A 24,440-nucleotide genomic window follows, 5' to 3' on the forward strand; every position below is an offset into this window, starting at 1 on the left:
TATGTAATCGAAAAGATTCGTACTCTGCATCATGTGTAATGCTAAAAGATAGAAGAAAAAAATACCATTCGGATCGAAAATAATTAATATAGTCGACAAATTTATTACGGTACGTACACTGAGAGAAATTTTTAGTTTCGGTTACCGCTCGGTCCTTAAATATTTTCATTTTTTTACCACAGTCAAAAAATATAGTTCTAGGTACAAAATGAAAATTAGTTTTCTAGCCGTTGCCGGAAAGTCTGGTATCCGTTGCTATTCTTTCTCATTACGATCGCTGTTGCTATATTTTCTTGCAACTGTTGCGAAAATTTAACGCTCGTGCAACGATAAATAAATTGACGTTAAAGCCTTGTTTGACTAAAAAAGTTTTTCGTAATTCCAACAATATTCAAACAGTTTTTTTAACGATTCCTGTTTTACTCAATTTTTCCAGTTACTGTAACGAATGAATTTTTTCTCAGTGTAGAAAATGTTTCTAACAATGATTTCGCTGTGTGTTTGAAAACAAAAAAAAAAGAAAACAAATTCGTATCGGCAGATTGGAAATCAGAACAAAATTAAAATCAAATCTACACCTCGTCGTCTAGAATTAAACAGTTAAACCTACTTAATTAAAACCTTTGACCGTGTCGGTAGGTGATTACGTAATCTTTCAACAACCCAGATCTACCGACATAAAACGTCTTTCGAAGGATACAGTGAGAAGAAATAAGTGAAAGAAAAATCGGTGAAAAAACATGAGAAAACAAATAGAATCTACACATATATATCGACACGTATATACGCGTGTGTGCAAATGCGCATGTACTAAAATAGAATGGCGGTAGCGAGAAACGGCCAGGGGCGTAACTAGGCTGGGTCAAACGGGGCACCGAGACAGAGGGTAAAAAATGACGTCGTAATATTTTATTCGGATTTGTAATCGCGATGCTTCGCTCTTTTGTATTCGAACTGTCTTCAGACGCATTCCGCAAGGTTTGATTATTAATTATAGTTCGTTGATTTGCCACCAGATGCCGCCAAATTGCGCTTCTGATATTTTCCATTTCAAATGTTTGTTGCGATTTAATATCGTAACTGTATTAATACAGTTACATCGATTGCTTAGTCAAATATGTAAAATATCTTCTTTGGATAAATTGTAATTTTAGTTTACAGTGTGTAGAATCCGTGAATCTAACGTGTTGCTGTTGTATTGAAAAAGAAAAAAATTTATGGAGCGATGAAGGGTAGGCTACAGAAAAATATTTTTCATTATTCAACCCGGTGGGCCCAATTTTTGCGTCCTTGCCTCGGGGCCCTTAAATCCCTAGTCACGCTCCTTGAAGCGGTTCGGCTGTAACCTAATTTTATCTTAAATGTATACTTGCGATATGGCACGTGGTGTGTATTCTACTTTAGGAAGGTCGCTCTTGACGGGTTTTTTTTTTTCTTTTTTTTTTTTTTTTTTTTTTTTCGTCTTCTCTCTACGAAGATTGAAACTGAAGAAAAGAGGGAAAGGCGATGCAGGATAAAAATATATCGAAATAATGAAAATAGCGAACAAGTGTAATCGATTACGTTCATTGTGTTATCTCATTCTAGCCGCTCTCCGATAATTCTCAATTTTTACCCGGTATGCGAATTCCGGCGATTAACGTTAATTGATCGTTAATCTAAGGCTATTTTTAAACCGAGGACGATGACTCTCGATGAAATTCAAGTCAGATTTGTATGATCGACGCCTGCGAATCTACGCAGTCAGGATCGAAAACCCCAAAAGATGGTTTACTTTTTTTTTTGGGTAATTAATCGTTTTTAGAACCGAATATGATAAACAAATGTTTCAAAACTTTACTTAGACACGAGATTTGTTTGAATCTAAAAACAAGCATCGCTAGAATCGTACCGGTAAATTATTTTAGAACGAATATCGTTACGGTAATGTTTAAACAGTGTTGAAATTACAATAAAATGCGATTCAAGGCAATCATTTAAATACTTGGTACGATCGCGTATAGTAAATTCTCTTGCTGTCGAAACAATAATCCGTTTTTTTTTTTTTTTTTTTTTTCCTTCAACGTTACTTTTGCAATCTTTTTTCCCAAATAACATCGGAAATTATGACAACATCGATCGTACGATTAAAAGAACGTCGAGAGCGTGTAACTAGATTTTTCAGTAACGTCAAATAATGAAAATATTTCAAAAGTGTGCGGCAAAAATAACGAAAAAAAAAAGGAAGAAAGAAATAAATAAATAAGTAATAAATAACGAGAATTTTCAATCTTTGACTGATTATTCTGACCCAACGTTTCTCATTGGAATTCCGACGATAAATTCACGCAACTTCGTGTCTCATCAGCCTCGGGCAAAACAGCCAGGTGTTGAAAGTAAGGGAGGAACTCCGAGGGAATTACAAACCGGCAATCGTTAGTCTCTCCGTGGTTCAAAGTCTCGTAGCAATTCGCAGCGACCTTGACCAGTAATCAGTGGCATCGCATTCGACAGACACTCGATGAATTATTCATAGAGCGGATTGTCAATGACATCGATTTACAAGATAGACGCACTCATTGGCCGGGTATCGTCTATAGGTAATAGTCGGTACGAAAAACGATGTCGCAGACGTTGAGCAACTTGTTTCTACTACCATTGGAAATGTTTTTGTGGTTGGTTTTCACTAGGAATTAACAAAAATACGATCCGTGATTAAATTTTTTCGATTTAATTACAGATTTCTTAATCATATCGATAAAATAATGTATCGTTTTTTTCTTACGACCTCATTTTGAACGAATGAATCATATTATCGATCATCACTCGACTGTTCTTTTAACCATTCGTCAGATCGAGAGTAACTGTTATATCTATGGATTTACCGTGCAGAATCAATGTAAATTGTTGACTTTATTCAATTACCGCGTATTGATTCGGTCTCATAACGTGAAATTGTCATAATTATTCGATTTTTATACATATATGTTAGGGTGAGCCAAAGAAACTAATCTAACGAATCTATGGTCTTAAAGGGACTGAGAAAAAAAAAGAAAGAAAAAATTCACCCGTTTGGAAACATTTTTAACTCAATTTTAAAAGGTGTCGCTGGCCGTTTGAAATTTCCCATTTAAATAACAAGCAAAACAAATTTTTTTTCATTAAAAATGCTACAACTTTTGAACCGTTCGAGATCAAAAAAATTTCAAGGCATATTCTTACAGGGCATTAAATTCTCTAAGAAAAGACCCTCGATCTGATTTTCTAGACTTGAAAATTCGCATACTTGGGGTCCGTGAAAGTCGAAGGAAAGCAGAAATATGCAGTTTTAGGAATCTACGATTGAAAATATCCGTACTAAATGAAAAAACTTGAACTAAAATGAAACAAGGTGTGTGAAAGATGTTGTTTATAAACCAGATTCGTCAAAGTAATAGAGTTTTAACTCATTTATTTCTTTTTTATCGCACTTTTAAACATTAATATTCTTTTTAATTGTTGTTAGAACTTGGTTCAAATCAAAAATCAACTCCAGGATCTTTTTTTAGAGAATTTAATGACCCGCAAGAATGTGCTTGGAAATTTTTTGTATTTCAAACGGTTCAATAGTTACAGCATTTTTGATGAAAGAAATTTTATTTTGCGTATTATTTAAATGAGAAATTTCAAATGGCCAGCGACACCTTTTGAAATTGAGCTAAAAAATTTTCCAAACGGGAGAACTTTTTTTTTCAATAAATAGGTCCTTTCAAGACCATAGATTCTATAGGTTAGTTTTTTTTTTATCTCACCCTAATACATATATATATATTTCAATCGAAATAATTACCTAAACAAATGCACGATGGTTTCATATAATTAATTATTACCAAGAACGGCGTAAATTCTTCACCAGGATCCCTGACTTCATGTATTCGGTGAACTTGTAGGCGAAACTAAAATCGTGCTTCATAAGTTCCTCGTATAATACATATATGTATGTATGTGTACATATCACCTACGCCTACATAGAGAGAAAATACGCGATGAAAGGAAAGGTGGCGATGGGGTTTCGTCGAGATGGTGAAAAAAGTTCGTTCAGCCCTGCATCATTTCCTGGTCTATTCACCGATATATTTTGACTCGACGCACACTCGGACAGCCATCATCTACAGCCTTATATGAGTTTCTCATCCACCGCGGTGTCGCTTCTGAAGGGAAGGAAAGGGTTGACTAGACGATAGCTGAGAGTTGGGAAGATGATATTATCGAGGGATGTTCTCCCATTCCTGGAATCACTCGGCGAGCCGCTCGATCTTGACTAACGCTGAACGATTGATCGATTAATCTTAGAGCTCGGCCGGTAAATTGCTTTTACCGGTAATCGGTTAGTCGGAAAAAAAAAAAAAAAAATAAAAAAACAAAAAACGGCTGATTATTCGATCGGGTTATAGGAAAAAACGAATGGCAATCAGAAGTACCGATTAACAATAAGTGGAAAAACGATGAATGGACGAATCGAGCGATTGAAGAACGATTAATCGTAGATTGTATAATATACGGGGCATTCCACGTGGTATAGATCTAGATCGGATGTTTAGATATTAGATTTGCCACAGAGTTTTTACCCGAAGGTACTAGCGGAAAAACGCACTCCCATTTGTCAGTGAAAATTTATTTAACAACCCCTCTCTGATTCCAAGATATGATTTAATTTGTTATATCCGAGTTATCGATTTTCTGTAAAATTTGGTACAAATATTTGAGTCCTTGTCGAAAATGGAGTTTTCATTTCGTGTGGGAAATGAAAAAAACTAACGGAACGATTTTTGGTGTCATTGAACGGTCGGAATACCAAAGAGCGGTAAAATAAAATGCAATTTCGTTTATCCCTTCAGCGATGAAAATTATTCGAACGTTTTAAAAAACGTTGAAAAATTCTTCTTCAACTCACCCGTATTTGTTACATCGTTTGAAAAAAAAAAAAAAAAAAAAAAATAATAATAATGCATATAAAAGTTATTGCGAGAGATAATAAGCGTGTTTTCAAGTTTATTGTTAACACCGTGATTGTACGAGAAAATATAATACCGATTTGCTTATAATACGCTGTGTGTTTTCTCAGCTTCGTTTTATGCGCAAAAAATTTAAAAATAACGAAGTAAGTTGAATGAAAAAAAAGAAAATCGAAATAATAAGCCGGCCCCATGCCGTGCGTATAACTTGTTTGTTTTTTCCTTTTTCTCGTTTTCCGTCGACATTTGTCACAAATATATTCGAACACCTCGAGAATCGTTGTATTTTCATTATCCAGAGGTTTTAACGGCGAGGCGTTTGTAAACTTTGCATGTATGTTCAGGTGCGGGTTTTAAACGAGATGGAAAAAAAAAGAATATGCAATAAGACGAAATAGAAAGAGAAAAATAAAACGAAGAGATCGGCTTACGACAACGCGTGACGTCACTCATCCATTATTCCATTACGTCATATTAAATGAACCGACTCTGATGGAATATTTAGTTGATTATTATAACCCTGATGATTATTTTGTCGAAGAAAGAACTGAGATTATAGTCTTAATGCGATACAATCCGCTTCCGTATGACAAATTTATACGAGATTTTGTTCTCTTTTTAATAGTTATAAAAAAATCGCACACCGTGAGTAATTCAATTCTTTTTCACCGACGGTTATAGGCGAAGAAAATTGCAGTGTAAGCGACAGAAATAAACTTAAATATTGTCGCAATCTTAAGAAAAGAGGATGCAACTAAATTAGTCATCGTCGTCACGATCATAATAATTGTCAAGATTACATTTTCTCGTTATTGCGATAAATATATATTTCTCAGTAATAGCAAGATAACGACGTGTAACGCATAGTCAAAAACTGTACAGTGAACAGTTAAATTTTTTATTTATCGTTGTACGCATCACTTGAATTTAATTACCTGAAAATAGTAATGTTTATTTTTTTTTTTTCATCGGTCGATTTTACACGCCGAAGGCTAATTGATATTCATTCATCATTCAACGTCGACAAATATCATAAAAATTATGAAAATTTCATCTCACCCTATTGTCATCGTTCTTCACACTCGTCTGCGGATCCGGTAAATCACGAGCAGCTCATTCGTCCGCGATGTGATCGAGCCGAATTGATCTATAATGGACCTGTGATGAGAAAAAAGAAAAATTCATCTAAAATTGAAATGCTTTTTCCAGTCGTTAACATTGTCCGAACGATCCTACTTTTTTCTTTCTTCTTTTTTTCCTCTTTACTTCGCATAAGATTTAATTTTTGGACAGTAAGAGGGATATGTATATAGTATAATATATCTGTTTTGTTTTTTGGAAAAATTAATTTTTTTGCGTCGTTATAGCATGGTGATTATGTTTTCAATGCATAAAAATTGTTAAATCGGTTGTCTTCGATTTGATTTTGTTGTGGAATTTTTTTACAATTTTCGTTGCACAAAATTTTATTATTTCTTCCGACCCACGATGCAAGAATTAATAAATTAGGGACGTTGTAGATAAAAAGATATTATATATATATGTATCCATTGAACGTGATAATTCGTACGAAAAATTCGTCTTCTTTTTTCTCTTCGAAGAATTTCTTTTGCCTTCTTTTTCTCCACGTAACGGTAATTAAAATTTTAAAACTAGCTAAAAAAAAAAAAAAAATTACTTCCATGTTCCGAATATGGCCTTGAATATTACTTAATTACTTATCAATCAGCTCAGACCTTTTCACTGGAGTTCGATTGAATTTTTGAAAAACCTTACATGCCTTGCCTAAATTACACATGCTTACATAAAATTGCGCATCGGCGCAAGCAAGTTTTTGGACCGCGCCTACGCGAAGAACGAGTCTCTTAACGTATACACACATTCCGTCCGTCTATAAATAAAAAAACCCGCAGTCCTATACGTGCAGACTGCGCATTTTTCGGATGATTGAAAACTGTAGACGGATATGCAGGAGCCACATTTCCTCCGTGTATCTAAACAGCCATGGAAGGTAGCATTATGTATATATATATGTATTTGTTTGCACGGACCAATCTATTCCATGCTTATTCTGTATTTTCCTACTCGTAATTTTTCACCCGGACGAAAATTCTACCATCGGATCTATAAATATACTTTAGTATATTTCGACAGAAATTTTTCACCGGGATTTTTTTTGCCAAGGATTGATACTATTTATTGATTTTATTACGAGACAGTCGTACGTCGGTTATTCGTCAAATTATTACCTTCTTGAGCTGGGAAGATTTCTTTAAACGTAAAATTAATTGATATATTCGAATTCTAAGCAAAAGCATGGATATTGATGATTCGGTTCAAAATCTGGTAGATTCGTTCGATTTTATTCTAAGGTGAATCATTTTATTCGGAAAAACATTTTATACGAATTTCAGAGGCAAGTCAAGTTCAAGTCAAGTCAGAAGATTAGCTCACTTTACTCGGAAAACTATTTTTTGCGAATTCGTTTCAAAGTCGAGTCAAGTTCAAGTCAAGTTCGAAGATTAGCTCATTTTACTCGGAAAACTATTTTTCGCGAATTCGTTTCAAAGTCGAGTCAAGTTCAAGTCAAGTTCGAAGATTAGCTCATTTTACTCGGAAAACTATTTTTTGCGAATTCGTTTCAAAGTCGAGTCAAGTTCAAGTCAAGTTCGAAGATTAGCTCATTTTACTCGGAAAACTGTTTTTTGCGAATTGATTTCAAAGTCGAGTCGAGTTCAAGTCAAGTTCGAAGATTAGCTCATTTTACTCGGAAAACTGTTTTTTGCGAATTGATTTCAAAGTCGAGTCGAGTTCAAGTCAAGTTAGAAGATTAGCTCATTTTAATCGCAAAACTATTTTCTGACATCCTAGAAAATAGTTTTCTGAATAAAATGAACCATCGTCGACTGAAATCGAACGAATAAACTAGATTTTCGACAATTTTAAAGCAATATGATATAAAAAAAAAATCGTTATTGAAACTCTTCTTTACGATATCAATATTTTTGTTTTTCAATTCTATTCAAAATACACCGTATAATCGAATTGACATTCAAATATTAATATTCGTGTCACCAACCTTTTCGAAGCAATAACAAAATCGAGTGAAAAATTTTTATCTTCCAACATTTCTATTTCAACTATCGTAGCTTTTGGAATATTATTCGGTGACAAGTATACCCTCATAAAATAAATTTCAGAGGTAATTTTTTGCACCGTCTAATTGTTACGCGCCATGTGTAAGTTACATGTATAAATATACTTAAACGTTGCAGAAACAACAGTAAAAAAAGGCTAAGGACGAACTCCAGAGGTAAATGAATATAATCTGAAAGTTCGATTAGATACGACCTTGAAAATATTCACTGTAATTTACCGGTACATTCACCTGTCAGATATCGTAAAAATTGGCTGCTAATCTGGTTTTTGACGTTTCTATCGTTGACGATTTTTATTCGTTCGTTCGTTTATTTCCTTTCGACGCGCGGAGCGATTCGAATTCAATTTACTGAAATAACAAAATTTTTATACTCATTTACTCTGAAAAGTAACGAAATAAAATGAAAATAATTCAAAAACACGCGTACTTGCAAATATATATATAAATATATGTATAAAAAAATATATATATGTAGTAAAAATGTGGAAAATTTTCTAACGAAAAACTAAGGACAAGAAAGAATAATAATAAATAGATGAAAAAATACGATTCGCTCGAAATGAATAAATAACAAAAACTGCTTTTCTCTCTCTTTGTCATTGCATATTTTACATATACGTATAAAACATAAAATAACGATTGTTTCGCGTTGTATTGATATTAAAACTGCTTTACGGCAAAGAATTCCTCGCGCGTGAAATTTCCATGCGATAATGTACGATATCATATATCTTGGACGTCTGTTTATTGTTGTACGGAAGTTTACATAATATCTCGCTCAGGTTTCTTTTATTGCAAACAAAAATGTTTATAACGCGTGATGCGTAAACATTGTACACATGTATGTATAAAATTTCATACTTTTTTTTATCGTAGTGTATCGCTTGAGAGGATATAATTAATAATTATTATAATATAATATCCACAAATTTTGTCTAAACATAATTTTTGGCGACCAAATTTGTCCTCACATGATCGTGTCACGCATGATTGAAAATTGGAAACAATTTATTAGTTATCTACATCGCAGCTGCAACTTGCATTTATCTTGAACAAATTTAACAGATCACACCGTTAGAAACACTTTTAATCGTAAGCCTGGTCATAATTAACATCGGTTTGTTTAACGATAACAATGATTCAGTAATGCTTTTGAGGAAAAAACGTGACAATCTGTTGACGTCATTATTGAATCACGAATAATTCTCCGACTTCTTATCTGTTGCGTAAATTTATATGAAAAACAAAACCAGGTCGATTACACCTTTGACAAATCAATGTACTCATTTTCTTTTCCCTGTCAGCGGATGTAATTTGATGTAGTAAAGCAATCAATAATTATATACAATTCTTTTCAAATCTGAGTGTAATCTGGATTTCCGATAATTGAAAAAAAAATTTTTTCACCACTTTGAGTGCACGTAAATAAGAATAAGGCATTATTCGTCGCTCATAGTTGTACGTATTTAATTTTCGTCATTTTCATTCATCTTATCAAGAACTAAAATGTACTTACAAGTCCTTTTTACTAATTATATCAACCGTTTAATTAACTGAAATGAAAAGGACCGAGCGGTAATCGGAATCAAAAATTTCTCTCGGTGTATTAAGTTTTTTCATCGCTTATGATTCTTGATCACGAAACCCTGAAGAAAACGCGATAAATAATTCCCGAAGAGTATACTCGGTGTCGAATTTGAAACCTTCGTAGTTATTCAACACCGCGATAACTAATGAAGTGTCAACTGATCCTCGTGGAATTCAGATTGTTTATAGAGGTCTTCGATATTGTTTGATTCGTACAATCCTACGGGAAAAGAAGCGTCCCGTATAATCACATCGATTAGATAAAACCGAGGATAATACGATACGGGATAAAGTTGTTCATCAACGTGGTATAAACATTTGTTTCGGACGTTGAAGAAAATTTCGATTGTTTCATTTGTATACAGTTGTGTGAATTTAATCGTTGACGTGATATTTCGAAGAAATTTTTCAAACAAAGTAACAAGTAATTTGATTTAATTACGTATGTAAATAATGTGAACAAATTTGATTTGTTTGATTCAAGCGAAATTTAACCGATTTTAATATTAAAATAAAAAAAATATTGATCATTTGTTAACAACGAAATTACGAAGTAATCCGATGAAATAAATATTTCACCACAATTCCTGTCAGGTTATCCGAATATTTTCTATCGTATAAAACAAATCTCATGTAAAATAAATTGTGGAATCTAAGTAAACGATTTTAAATTCTTAATCAAATTTCGCTAATTAAAATTAACTTCGAGTTTCAACTATACACACGTACCACGTGGTTTATCAGACACAGGATCCTCCGTTAATTTTTCGTTACAATACAGCATATAACCAAAAGAATATAATCGTGAACCACAAAGTTGAATCACCACTTGAATCACTTTTTTTTTTCTTTTTTTTTTTTAAGACGTCTGCACTTTTGACGCTATTAATTAAGTTATATATATATATATAAAAAATATACAAGTCGTTATTTTTCACTGCAGATTAATTATACCGTCAAACCTGCAACACTGAGAACTTCTTTTTCCTTTAAGAAGCGTCGAAACGTTTTTTCTCTAGTTATCTTATCTGTGTTATTTTTTTAAAAGCACGAGCGACGCTATAAATAAAACTAATCACTGTCTCTTCGTCAAACCCACGCGAACTAACGGAAAGAGAGAGAAAAAAAAAAAAAAAGAAACCAAACGACGAACAGGTCGTCTGTTCGAGTACGATCACCGTTAAAAATTTGACGATTAAGAGCCTTTTCCTTTTTTTTTTCTTTTTTTTTTCTCTTCTTTAAAAAAAAAAAAGAAACGAAGCAAGTATCGCGATCGATATCGCGATTAGGCGAATTAATCGACCGATTAAAATTTACGACCGAGTAACCGAGTGACCAATTCAATAGCCGGCCTACAGAGCCCCAACTGCGTTAGCCGCGAATATCGTCGAGAGATATACCTACTTAAACTAAAAGCCCCCCCCCCCCTCTCTCCTATCTCCCAGTCTCACATGTCTAATGCACATTACACGAGTCTAATATTCGTCTGTACAATTTAATCTTCGTGTCGTCCAGATTTGAAATAATAATAGTAATAGTAACAACAACAACAACAGCAACAACAACAACAATAATAATAATAATAATAATAATAAGCGTTCGCGTGTTACGTAAAAATCGGAGAGTAAAATACATCTTACGCACTGAGAGAAAATTTCATTTGTTACAGTAACTAGAAAAATTGAGTAACAAAGGTATCGTTGAGAAAAACTGTTTGAATATCGTTGGAATTACGAAAAACGAGGTACGCGTAACAATTTTGCGCTATCGTCGATCCTTTTGCGGTTATTGCAACGCAAAATCAGTTTGTGAGGTTTACTCAACTTTTTTAGTCAAACAAGGCTTTAACGTCAATTTATCGTTGCACGAGCGTTAAGTTTTCGCAACAGTTACGAGAAAATATAGCAACAGTGATCGTAATGGGAAAGAATAGTAACGGATACCAGACTTTCCGGTAACAGCTAGAAAACTAATTTTCATTTTCTACCTAGAACTATATTTTTTTATTGTGGTAAAAAATTGAAATAGGCAGGGACCGAGCGGTAACCGGAACTAAAAATTTCTCTCAGTTTGGCGAAAAATCGAAGACTGGAAGCTAAATTGATGATTTTTTATTTTATTTTTTTTCTCTACTTTTCTAGTTTTCATATGTATTTGCGGTTTTGCTCGCGTGGGATTTTTCACAAAGCGTCTCAGCTGTATTAATAACTCTTATTATTGTTATTATTATTTCAATTTGGAGCGGTTCAATACAGATATAGTCAACGAATAGGAATGTCGAACCGGTCGTTGGAAAAATTAACTTGTTGATAAAAGTTTTTATAAACAAAATCAGAGACTTCGTGAAAGGAAATAAATTCGAAGCGATTTGATATGAAAAGTCGATGTATTTATTAACGTCACTCGAAAAGATTGTACACGATGAATTTTTGGGCGTTTATTTTCCGTACGTCAGTGAAGTTAGAGAAAAGTTTGTTCCGAGATCGGAAATTAATCCGTAGTTCCATAAATTTTGGACAAAATATCCGCCAGTTTCGTATTTCAACTCAAGCGGAGTTTTTACGATGTTTATGTAATAAATTCTTCGCTCCGTAAACTAATGCGCAGGTTTCTGTGTCTTGCGTGAAAATTCACAAAAAAGAAAAACAAAGAAAAAAAAAGCAGACGCATTAGTATAATCTACGGATTAGGAATCACTTTAGATTTCGTAAATAGAAACGACGTCACATATCAGTCGTATTTGTATATTGTATACACATATATCATGTTTAAACTGTACATGGAATATATTCGTGACAGTGATAATTATGACGCAAGATATTATTAATCTGCAACTATGGAATGTGGAACGATCAGATTCGTTGAAGATCGATTACGATCCATATCTTTCCGGTGATAAATTACATTACGTACTCGAAGATGCAAAGTTTCAAGTGATTGTCGATGATGTTTGTTGATAAGATTGAAGTAGAAAAATTTGCTTTTTTTTGCTCTTTTTTCTTTCTCCTCTATATTTTGACGTACGAAATATACTCGATGTTTTGAACTTTGTTTTCAATGTCACGTCGATGTTTTCAATTTTAAATAACTGTCGGTATCTGTGATGATTATTTTTCTATTTCCTTCATCTCGATTGGCGCGACAATATTTTTCATTTTTTTTTTTTTTCGGCCATATTTGTCGTATTTTTGTTTATTTATTTTAGCTAAAACTAATATAATAATAAAAAAATAAAGTAAATGTTTTACCCTGAATGAATAAATAATCTAACCAAAATCGTAACAAATTCGATACGTTTTTTTTTTTTTTTTTATTTCTTTTTTGAAACAACTTAAACAAACGAGGAATTTATTATAACGTAAAATTTATTTTAAAATTGGACAGTTGAAATTCTTCAAGGAAATGAGAAAATTTTTTGTAGAAACAACGTTGCGATCTCCGAAGAGTTTTTCGATTATACGTATTATTTGATAAAAAAATATCATCCGTAGATAAATCGTACGGTTTATATTTCTTGGGCATCGTGTTATCATAATTTTTATCCATATAGTAGAGAAAAAAACGAATTGTGTGATCGTTAACCTCGTTAATGATGATTGCGAAATCGAATGAAAAACACGTTACAAGCGTGTTGCAAGTGTCAACGAATACATAAAATTTAATGTGAACACTGAATTTATCATTATAATTTTACACGTATTGCCTTTCGTTTTTACCATTTCATCACAGTTCCGATTACAGCTCGTGTGCGTATCGTGTAGATGAAAAATCTTGGTCCAATTATATTATAATTAAGAGCAGAGATAAGGCGAACGTGTAAAAAATGATAAAGCAAAGATACGGAGATGCAAAAAGGAGCGAGAAAAAAAAAAAAATACCTGTAATAAAATATTTCCTTGCATACCGACAAAAAGTTATCTGCATACATGCTGTGAATGAAATTGATAGAAATTGAAAAGTCAAAAGATTATGACGAATATTTAATCGGTGTTCATGTTTTTTGTTTCTTTTTTTGATCATTAAAATTATCTTCGTAAAATGAAATTTTGAAATCAAAGCTGGTACTTACAGTGATTTTCAAACTTGAATAATTGTATTCTTGTAATTATAAAAGATGCGCTGGCTTTTGAAGAATTCAAGTATATACTTTAAATTCAAGCGACGGGACGAATTATTCGTTACCCTTTGTTTCTCGGGTTAAAGGTCACGGAATCCTACCTTCACCTATTTCGATCATACGCCGTTTCTCAATTACGACGCGTATGTGTGGCAGGTAACGTCGTGATTGATTTGAGAGCTTGCATCGTAATAGCTCTGAACGACGATCATAGACGTCTAGTAATTCCACTAGAGGCGTAACGTAACTCATGCAACATTATGCGGCGCCTTCATGGTTCTATTGTTCGCCTCTCCTCGTCTGGGACTAGAGACGATATGGGATGGTTCTACAACAGATCTGCCTAGACGAAAAGAATTGTTCGTTCCAATGACGAGCCGATAAAATCACTCGCGCAAGGCGACCCTTTTACATTATAAACAATCTCGCATTCCTAACCCAGTTATTCAATTCCTTTTTATCAAATGTACCGACCTTTCAGAGCTCGTATGGTTGTCTCGTACGTATTATCGTGACGTTCTTTGCCATGATTGAGGGAACGGTTTAATTGATCCGTAAAATTAAAGTCAATCATCCTATTTTGGTAATTGCAACGCAAAATCAGTTTGTGAGGTTTACTCTACTTTTATAGTTAAACAAGGCTTTAACGTCAATTTATCGTTGCACGAGCGTTAAATTTTCGCAACAGTTACATGAAAATATAGCAACAGCGATCGTAATGAGAAAGAATAGCAACGGATACCAGACTTTCCGGTAACAGCTAGAAAACTAATTTTCATTTTCTACCTAGAACCATATTTTTCGATTGTGGTAAAAAATTAAAATAGGCAAGGACCGAGCGGTAACCGGAACTAAAAATTTCTCTCAGTTTGGCGAAAAATCGAAGACTGAAAGCTAAATTACAGCAACAGCATCGCTCCTTGATATCTTGACCTATTCGCACCTTGGTGCGATGCTTGCCAACTCAGAGGCATGGTTGTTTCAAGTCTTATCTAATCTAACCGGCCAAAAATAGGCCGCAGATATTTCGTTATGATGACCTTGCTCGCGGTAGTTTAAATTAAATTAAAAATTGAAAGGCATAATCAAAGGGACGTAGTGAGAAGTTGCCGGATGGAATCGCGGTCTGTGAGTGTATTTTGAAAAACTCGCCGTAACGTCAAGGATGGTTTTTGACTATTTTTATGATCGTTTGAAAACTTGTCGGTGGTGACTAGAGTCGAACGGAGGATGAATACAGCGGAATTGCTCTGGTAAGTCGTTTCGCAACTTGTCTTTTATTTTCTTACACTGAGATTCGATTCACGGTACGAGATCAGACGATGTCATCTAACCTTCTGGCGTTCTCGCTGGTATACAAACGTCGAGGACGTCGACTAAGACACGGCTCATTGTCATTTATGAGACAGCCTTATTTAGTAGTTCAGATTGCCAATCCGTAAGCTGTAATAATTGGTATGATCAATTTAAGAGGCTGGTAATTACCGCAGAGTTGATGATCTTATCGTCAGGCACTATTATCTAAATACGAGAAACGCGTACAGTTTGATCTGTTCCTCAAGTACTGGACTCGCAGAAAAACCGCACGAACCTCTTGCATAGCGATTAAAAGTAGGTAATAGATAAAAAAAAGTCTGACGATGAGAAACTTGGGAGAAATTGATCGTTAATGATCGTTGGTTAATTTATTTGAATAAAAGTGAACGATTCAAGGAGCCAGCAAAGATCGAACAGAATGAAAGTTAAGGCACACGTCGAGACGAATTTTTGGGTGTCTTTTTTGCAGTACATGTACAGTTATACCGGGACAATCTCCTGAAACTTGAAAATGAACCGCGCATGCGCCGAGTAATTCAACCTCATTGGTCGGTGAAATCTTCACGCGGCGATATTCTTGTCCGCGATGCAGGCTAGCCAACCAACGCAAAATGTGTACGTTTGAATTTTTAAAGAGCGTGAGCGTTAAATTCCGACCGTTCTTTGCAGAATCGACTTTCCGACCCGACAACAAATGCTTCCCAAATCTGTCCGAGTCGCTGCCTCGATTATTTGAGATTCTAACCTCGAAAATTCGCATCAACTCCATCGCCGTCAGAAACAGTTTGACAGCTGAAAACTTGGGATGGCCAGCCTGCGCGAACAGCCGATAAAACTCGAGCATGCGCGGTTGATTTTCAAGTTTTAAGAGATTGTCTCGGTAGGTACAGAATTTCGTAACATAGTCGTAATAAAAAATATCAATCTTGACCTTCCCTTTTTTAATAAATATAAAAAATTGTGTAATTAGAAGTTGGTCAAACTAGTTGGAAGGCATAACGTTGCAATAGATAAGTAAATAATTGCGCTGCAACAAAAGTTGGTACGTTTTAATTAATCAGCGGTATTAGAGATTCCTATTATATTCTTCTTGGTTCTTGGAGTCTCACTAAGCTGAATCTACTGGAAATTTTGCACCGAGTAGTTTCTTCCTTAGACGTAATGAAGGAAGATAATCTTCGCGGTAGCTTGGCGGACTAAAAAAGTTTGGAAACTGGTAACGTTGAATTGCACGTAAAGTGTATGTAATATACTTAGAAAGACGTCTTTCGAACATGTACTTCAATTTGCGTTAATTTAGGTGAAGTTTATACCAATGAAGTAGTACGAAGTCCTTTGAACCGATGTCCAGTCACTTGAAGTGTCTTTTCTTTACAGTTTTTTATTGTATCCTTGAAATCAAAAAAAAATCACTGGAATCCAGTAACGCGAATAAACTTGAATACGGCTGGAATCTGGCGAATCTAGTCGATTTGAAAAATGTTACTAATTGGAGTAAAGAAGCATGAAATCTGCGTTGAATCGCACAGTTACCGTCATTCCATCGACCAATTGGTTAAATTGAATAAAGCTCGAATGTCGCGTAACATGACGAATATTAGAATTGCGAACTCGAACAACAAGCGCGAAACTTCAACCAGCTACGATACTTTAACCAATGAAGTTGACGTCATAATGTCAACTGCTGTAAAATCCACGAGGATTTCTACGTATTCACTGTATTCAGATGTGGCAGAGCAATCTCTCGAATAGTCTCGATCCGGTGCTCGGTTCAAATACATCTTGCTGTTACAATAAAGTCGAGAGGTTATACGCAGTTAGGAGCCTGCAAAAAGCGATTATTCAAAGATTTTTTACGAAGAGACATTACAATTTGTTAATACAAAAATTGAACTTGATGCTGATATTGTTAAAATTTTCTGTGTATATTCTTTAATAGACGTACTTTACGAAAACGAATTAAAAAAAAAACAATCGATTTTCCAAAAATCGTAACTGCGTATAATCCCTTGTTAAAAGTTTACTTATCTCCATACCTATCATTCTCTTGAATACCATTCGTCGACAAGAGTAGACCTGTTACTATAGCAGATAATTAATCGGACAAATATCTATCGAGTATTTTCCTCATCCATCTACTCATTTTTCTCACCTGCTTCTTTTCCTTCTTCCTTATCTTGCCAATTCCGCGAAATTGTCGTCACTGTCTTAAATTGACCGAAACATGATACTCGACTGTTTGTCCTCATCGTCGGCTCGTGCACAACACACCGACTTCATCGTATGCATATTACGTTTAATTATATTCTGTGAACTTATTCACGATACATGCGATTTATTACGCAATAAGATCTTTCCTGCAAACAGAGCACCGGTTGTTGATTCCGTTGATGGAGTTCTTTACACCGCATCTTGTTAGACGGTAAATCGGAGCATTCATGCTCCACGTATGATATACAATATACAGTTTAGCCCTGTATATTTTATCTCACTCTCAACTTAATGGTTCAACTTCAATCTCCTTCACAAATACGCTCTAACGATTCTCTGCGGTATAGAAAAACTATCGTAGGTTATAGTCGTTGTACCGAGAGGTTCTTTTGAAAAGTCCTGCTGGATTCGACTCGCTTAATTTTTACTGACGAAATCAAATTCCCTAGAATCAGTCGTCCTGAATGCCTTGGGAACGAAAATGGGGACGTGACTGAGCAATATGGCGGCTAGAACTGAAATATCGGTAAATTGTATTTGGTCAATTACGCGAATACGAATCTACAGAAAACTCGGTGCAAGCTATGAAGCTTTAGTTATTTCGAAAGGAATCGATATGCCGCAAAAAATACGACGAAAGAAGTCTTTTAAAACTAAATATGAGCCAACAGGAGTAACTTACTGTTTTACCACCAGATGTCGCACCAACATATCTTCGTTTCCACTGCCTACCAATTCTAGTAACATTTTTTACGGAGTTGGCTGCGCGTATAAACTAGACGTGTGCGAAAGTCGAGCACGTCATTCCAAGGAAACCTCTTGGTGTAACTTTCGCAAGTTTTATAAGTACTTTTTCTCCACATTTATTGGATATAACAGACGTAATTCTTTCGCTCTGCAGCTGTAATTACAAGCATCGATTTATCCACCCTTGCACGGTTATACTCGTAATTTTCAGTCCTCTGTGAAGTTAGTTGTACTGTCCACAGACTGAAGTATCGCTAAATAATAACAACTCAACTCGTATCGTAGATGAAGCGAAGAGATATAAAAGTAAAAGAAAGGTGATGGTGAACACTTTAATTAAACCTTGTAAGTTTCTTCATTATTCGTTTAACGATGAAGTTTTTATTTATTCTTTTTCAACTCGCATTTCTCATCGCCGCTTCGGTTTCAGATTTCATGTCGTTAGAGGATAGCAGACGCGCGGATATAAATTACGAAAATAGAAATCCAGACTTGAATTCCGGACCTATTTTAAACCACGCAGATCATAATTTCTGCGTTATACCGACAAATGTTAACGCGATACATTGAACATGTTTTGAAAAAAAATTGTAAAAACGTGCAGTCAGAATATAGATATATTACTGACCACGTTTAAGTTTAATATTTCCCTTCAAATTCGTTTGAAGTTTCACAACGTTGAGCTATTTCGAACCATTGAAATGCGAGAATATCGTATATACGTTCCATGTACTCGAAATAACAGTATCAATAACACTCGTCAATCAATCGATTTTTTAACTTGATCCAGTGGTATGAAATATATTGGAAATAAAATCTGCGTTAAATCTAACTATTATACTGTATCATATACGTTTTTAATTTTTTTTTCAAATGTTCTTCGCTCGGTGACGCCCAAATATTTTTTAACATCCGTTAGCTGAATTTTCCGAGTATTATCATCGTACACATATTCATGATTTATTTCAAGTGTTTACAATTAATAAATATCGTGCTTACTTAGAAATACTTGAGATATGAATTGCTTCGAATATCTGCGAAGAAACATTTCTAAGTAAATTGCATTTCACTGGATTCTTTGAACGAATTATTACTAATCGAGTGGCTCTCAAATTTTCGGAATCGATAAATAAGGCGGACAAATCATTAACCGCGGTCGATCACTTCAAAATGACTTTAACTAATGTCACACAATATCAGAAACCGATATAATTCATCAGTTCGTTGAATTACGCCGCGCAGATTGTTACAAGAAATAATTTTCGTAACAAATATCGCATGAACGGTGAATTCACATTATTCACCGATGAATAAGTAAATTCTTGAACAAAAAATCGTCACACTTGGCATTGAATAATTGAGCGAGTAATAATATTCGTATAAAAATAGCATTGCGATATTGCAAAAGAAAAATATAAAACCGGTTGAAATAAAATTTCGTAATAAAATCAGTCACTCCACATCTGCATGTAACAAACATTGTAAAGCAAATCTATCGCGAATTTCACGGCACAAATTTCGTGTCTCACAGTCGCAGCACATCGTCACCGTCTTGCTATCTGCAAGTGCAAAAACTCGTAAAATATAAGAGACGAGAGGATATAAATGTAAATTTACATGTTTACCCGTTATCAAGGTGCTGTTGCAGAAGCTGCCTGCCAGTATATGGGAGTGATAAAAAAACGGTTTTCCTTAGTCTTCCTTTTTTGGTTCCCAACTATTTTTTTCCTTATACGTGTAATTTTATCGCAAAAAGAGAGACAAATCGCAATGGTATTTCTCCCGGCGCGGCGACGTCGCGAGGTGTATGGAATGAAAAAAAAGAAAAAAAAAAAAAAACAAAACCTCCGGCCAACGTAAAACAAGAAGCGAACAAAAAATTAGGCGAAGGAGGAAAACGAAAGAGAAAAATGCGAATGAAACAAAAGTAGAAGAGGCGGAAAAAAAGGCTTGAAAAAAAATCCGCGAGAGCGACGCGAAAAAAGAAAAAAAAAAAAAATTTCCACCGAGAATCGAATCGATTCCTCGCACCCTTCCCGCAACGTGCATATGTGTTACTCTTACACGCTCGCAAACAAACACAGACACACGCTCATACACGAATGTATAAAAATACAAAGAAATCCCTGCAGCATTTTGTCCGGGAAATTCATGTATAAAACATACAGGCATAGATATATATATATATATATATACATATATGTATGTATAGGTTATATACAGGCGAGTTTCGCCTATGAATAGGAAATGAGGGAAACATATTATACACCCTGTATCGATGTATTCAAATAACACACCGCAACGCTGTATTTTTATTATTATTTTATCATTTTTTCTGTTTTTATTATTATTGTTATTTGGCAACACGTACCTTTCTGCATTATACACACACAGCATAGATACAACGTATAATATATCATATATGTATAAGCACTGACGCATTTTTGTTTTTCTTTACTTTCTTTCTAACGCGACAGACAAATAGTTGAATGACAGATTGCACCAAAGTTCTTTTGATTTTGATGTTTCGAATACGTCGATGTCAATTTCAAATTTCTTTACGCAGTTGTGGTAGGATTAAAAATCTTTGCTCATATTATAATTTGGACGAATGCGCTGAAGTGTTTGCGTTGTAAAACACGGTTGTTTAACGGTTCGTGAAGCCTGAAATCTGCTTAGGATTTTGTATGAGGCGATGAAAAAGCAAAATTTTAATCTTTTATAAATAAGTTAATAAAATATGAGGGTGTGAAAAGCCCGAGCCATGTTACGTATGCGGTGGTAAATGTGTACATAGGTTGGTATGTATGAACAAATCCGGTGAGCAGAGGTTCAGGGCGATTTATGGTTTTATACGTATTCTTAATCCCGAATTCAACCCTCAAATACTTGCAGAAAGTACGCTACTAATAATTCACACATTTTAATATTGTATCTTGATTTTTTTTTTATACCCTCTTTGTTTCAATTGACGCGAATAAAGTTTTTTTGCCAGAAATTTATCAAAGAAATTCAACCTTGCGTTGTATAAACGGGTACAGATTTTTCATACATTTTTCAGACTGCAGTTTACGAAATTTCAAATTCAATATCGAATCCCTGATAGTCTAAACAAAAAACATTCGCAAGAAGATAAATACAATCGAGTATGAATCGTCTTGAAAACAAGTTCGTTATTTGGTGAAACGAATGCGTAACCGTACTTGTACTTGTAAATGAATGGAATGAATTTTGAGAACCAACGTGGGAACAGAGTCAGTCAAGAGCTGTGCTCATCCCAAAGAAACTCAGTTTTCGCGCTATGACCCATGTTATCCAACCCCTTTATCCAAATGGGTGAAAAAAGGAATCGTTTTAGAAGACTCTTGTAGCCCCTTTGGGTGGTGATAGTTAAAACAAGTTCATTATTAGGTGAAACACATTCGCTACCCGTACTTGGAAATCGGTTTTTAAGTGTCTTATAGAATAGCAAAGGAATGGAATGAATTTTGAGAACCAACGTGGGAACAGAGTCAGTCAAGAGCTGTGCTCATGCCAAAGAAACTCAGTTTTCGCGCTATGCCCGACGTTATCCAACCCCTTTATCAAAATGGGTGAAAAAAGGAATCGTTTTAGAAGACTCTTGTAGCCCCTTTGGGTGGTGATAGTTAAAACAAGTTCATTATTAGGTGAAACACATTCGCTACCCGTACTTGGAAATCGGTTTTTAAGTGTCTTATAGAATAGCAAAGGAATGGAATGAATTTTGAGAACCAACGTGGGAACAGAGTCAGTCAAGAGCTGTGCTCATGCCAAAGAAACTCAGTTTTCGCGCTATGCCCGACGTTATCCAACCCCTTTATCAAAATGGGTGAAAAAAGGAATCGTTTTAGAAGACTCTTGTAGCCCCTTTGGGTGGTGATAGTTAAAACAAGTTCATTATTAGGTGAAACACATTCGCTACCCGTACTTGGAAATCGGTTTTTAAGTGTCTTATAGAATAGCAAAGGAATGGAATGAATTTTGAGAACCAACGTGGGAACAGAGTCAGTCAAGAGCTGTGCTCATGCCAAAGAAACTCAGTTTTCGCGCTATGAACCATGTTATCCAACCCCTTTATCAAAATGGGTGAAAAAAGGAATCGTTTTAGAAGACTTCTGTAGCCTTTGGGTGGTGATAGTTAAAACAAGTTCATTATTAGGTGAAACACATTCGCTACTCGTACTTGGAAATCGGTTTTTAAGTGTCTTATAGAATAGCAAAGCAATGGAATGAATTTTGAGAACCAACGTGGGAACAGAGTCAGTCAAGAGCTGTGCTCATGCCAAAGAAACTCAGTTTTCGCGCTATGCCCGACGTTATCCAACCCCTTTATCAAAATGGGTGAAAAAAGGAATCGTTTTAGAAGACTTCTGTAGCCTTTGGGTGGTGATAGTTAAAACAAGTTCATTATTAGGTGAAACACATTCGCTACCCGTACTTGGAAATCGGTTTTTAAGTGTCTTATAGAATAGCAAAGGAATGGAATGAATTTTGAGAACCAACGTGGGAACAGAGTCAGTCAAGAGCTGTGCTCATGCCAAAGAAACTCAGTTTTCGCGCTATGAACCATGTTATCCAACCCCTTTATCAAAATGGGTGAAAAAAGGAATCGTTTTAGAAGACTTCTGTAGCCTTTGGGTGGTGATAGTTAAAACAAGTTCATTATTAGGTGAAACACATTCGCTACCCGTACTTGGAAATCGGTTTTTAAGTGTCTTATAGAATAGCAAAGGAATGGAATGAATTTTGAGAACCAACGTGGGAACAGAGTCAGTCAAGAGCTGTGCTCATGCCAAAGAAACTCAGTTTTCGCGCTATGAACCATGTTATCCAACCCCTTTATCAAAATGGGTGAAAAAAGGAATCGTTTTAGAAGACTTCTGTAGCCTTTGGGTGGTGATAGTTAAAACAAGTTCATTATTAGGTGAAACACATTCGCTACCCGTACTTGGAAATCGGTTTTTAAGTGTCTTATAGAATAGCAAAGGAATGGAATGAATTTTGAGAACCAACGTGGGAACAGAGTCAGTCAAGAGCTGTGCTCATGCCAAAGAAACTCAGTTTTCGCGCTATGCCCGACGTTATCCAACCCCTTTATCAAAATGGGTGAAAAAAGGAATCGTTTTAGAAGACTTCTGTAGCCTTTGGGTGGTGATAGTTAAAACAAGTTCATTATTAGGTGAAACACATTCGCTACCCGTACTTGGAAATCGGTTTTTAAGTGTCTTATAGAATAGCAAAGGAATGGAATGAATTTTGAGAACCAACGTGGGAACAGAGTCAGTCAAGAGCTGTGCTCATGCCAAAGAAACTCAGTTTTCGCGCTATGCCCGACGTTATCCAACCCCTTTATCAAAATGGGTGAAAAAAGGAATCGTTTTAGAAGACTCTTGTAGCCCCTTTGGGTTGTAATAGGCTAACGCGTTAAAGTCCTATCAGTTTCCTCCGGCGGCACCGCGAGCCTGCGGGAATCCACTACACTCAATAGTCGTCCTCTTCAAAGGGAGAAAGAAGCTTGTGAAAAAAGGTGGCGCCCGGATCTCTTGAGAGTCTGGAGGAATAGGTAAGTACCTACCGGCAACGGCGTACGTATTCGTTGGGGTGACGGAGAACATTATACGTTATATATTCCGAGAAGTAAACGCGGCTGAAAATTTATATACAAGGTGAGCAAGAGCTGTACCGACGGAAATGTGTTATTCGCAAGCTACGAGCTTGTAGATGAGATCTGGACCTCTTATAACTTCCAACGAAAAACCAATCTTGTGCTCTCACAGAGCCGTTTTGCGCGGATGAATTTACCCTTGGCGCTTCTCTCGTTCTAATGTGCAGGATGTATTTGCGGCGATGACTCGAACGCCACTTGACTTTACGGCCTTCTTCAAACTGACGATTCGGTTGCGAAATCAGTGCGGAAACATTATTCAGAATTACGTTTTAACATGCCTTTGAAAATCCATCGGATGTACCCGTCTTACTTTAGTGGAGCGAAGCGTTTTCCTACATCGAAGAAGTACTTTACGATAGTGAGATTGCTTTTGATCATTTTGTCGTAAGTAGTCGTACATAAATTTCCATTCCATGCTTCGTGCTAATTTGTGTAAATAGATCTCTGCAATTTTGTACCGATGATAAGATTTCAAAGACATCTTTCAACCAGTTCACTCGAAGGAATTTTCTCAATCGCATTGAATTAGCGCTGCGGTATAAAGATGAAGATAAGCCGTGTTTTCAACCGTGTGATGAAAAGAACGTTTCACGTCGATGTCATCGGGTTAGTTGGAATGAGAAATTCAAAAATGGTGTT

The 24,440-nt window shown here is 35.3% G+C and overlaps 2 protein-coding genes across 6 annotated transcripts in view; one reads left to right on the forward strand and one right to left on the reverse strand.

Annotated features, from left to right (window-relative positions):
* LOC124181310 overlaps positions 1 to 11,085 on the reverse strand; it is a 64,037-nt gene extending 52,952 nt beyond the window's left edge. For 2 of the 3 annotated variants that reach the window (XM_046567752.1, XM_046567753.1), the window contains exons 1-2: positions 10,450 to 11,081; positions 6,033 to 6,131 (exon numbers count right to left, since the gene is read on the reverse strand). In XM_046567752.1, the coding sequence (XP_046423708.1) occupies positions 6,033 to 6,043 (11 nt within the window). In that variant the 5' untranslated portion in view covers positions 6,044 to 6,131; positions 10,450 to 11,081. Of the gene's footprint in view, positions 1 to 6,032; positions 6,132 to 10,449 lie in introns of all 3 variants that reach the window. The other variant, XM_046567751.1, reaches the window with a different exon arrangement.
* Positions 1 to 24,440, forward strand: part of LOC124181327 — a 121,784-nt gene that overhangs the window by 71,509 nt on the left and 25,835 nt on the right. The window lies entirely within an intron of this gene.

This window comes from Neodiprion fabricii, chromosome 4 (genome assembly GCF_021155785.1).
Source record: "Neodiprion fabricii isolate iyNeoFabr1 chromosome 4, iyNeoFabr1.1, whole genome shotgun sequence".
Lineage (NCBI taxonomy): Eukaryota > Metazoa > Arthropoda > Insecta > Hymenoptera > Diprionidae > Neodiprion > Neodiprion fabricii.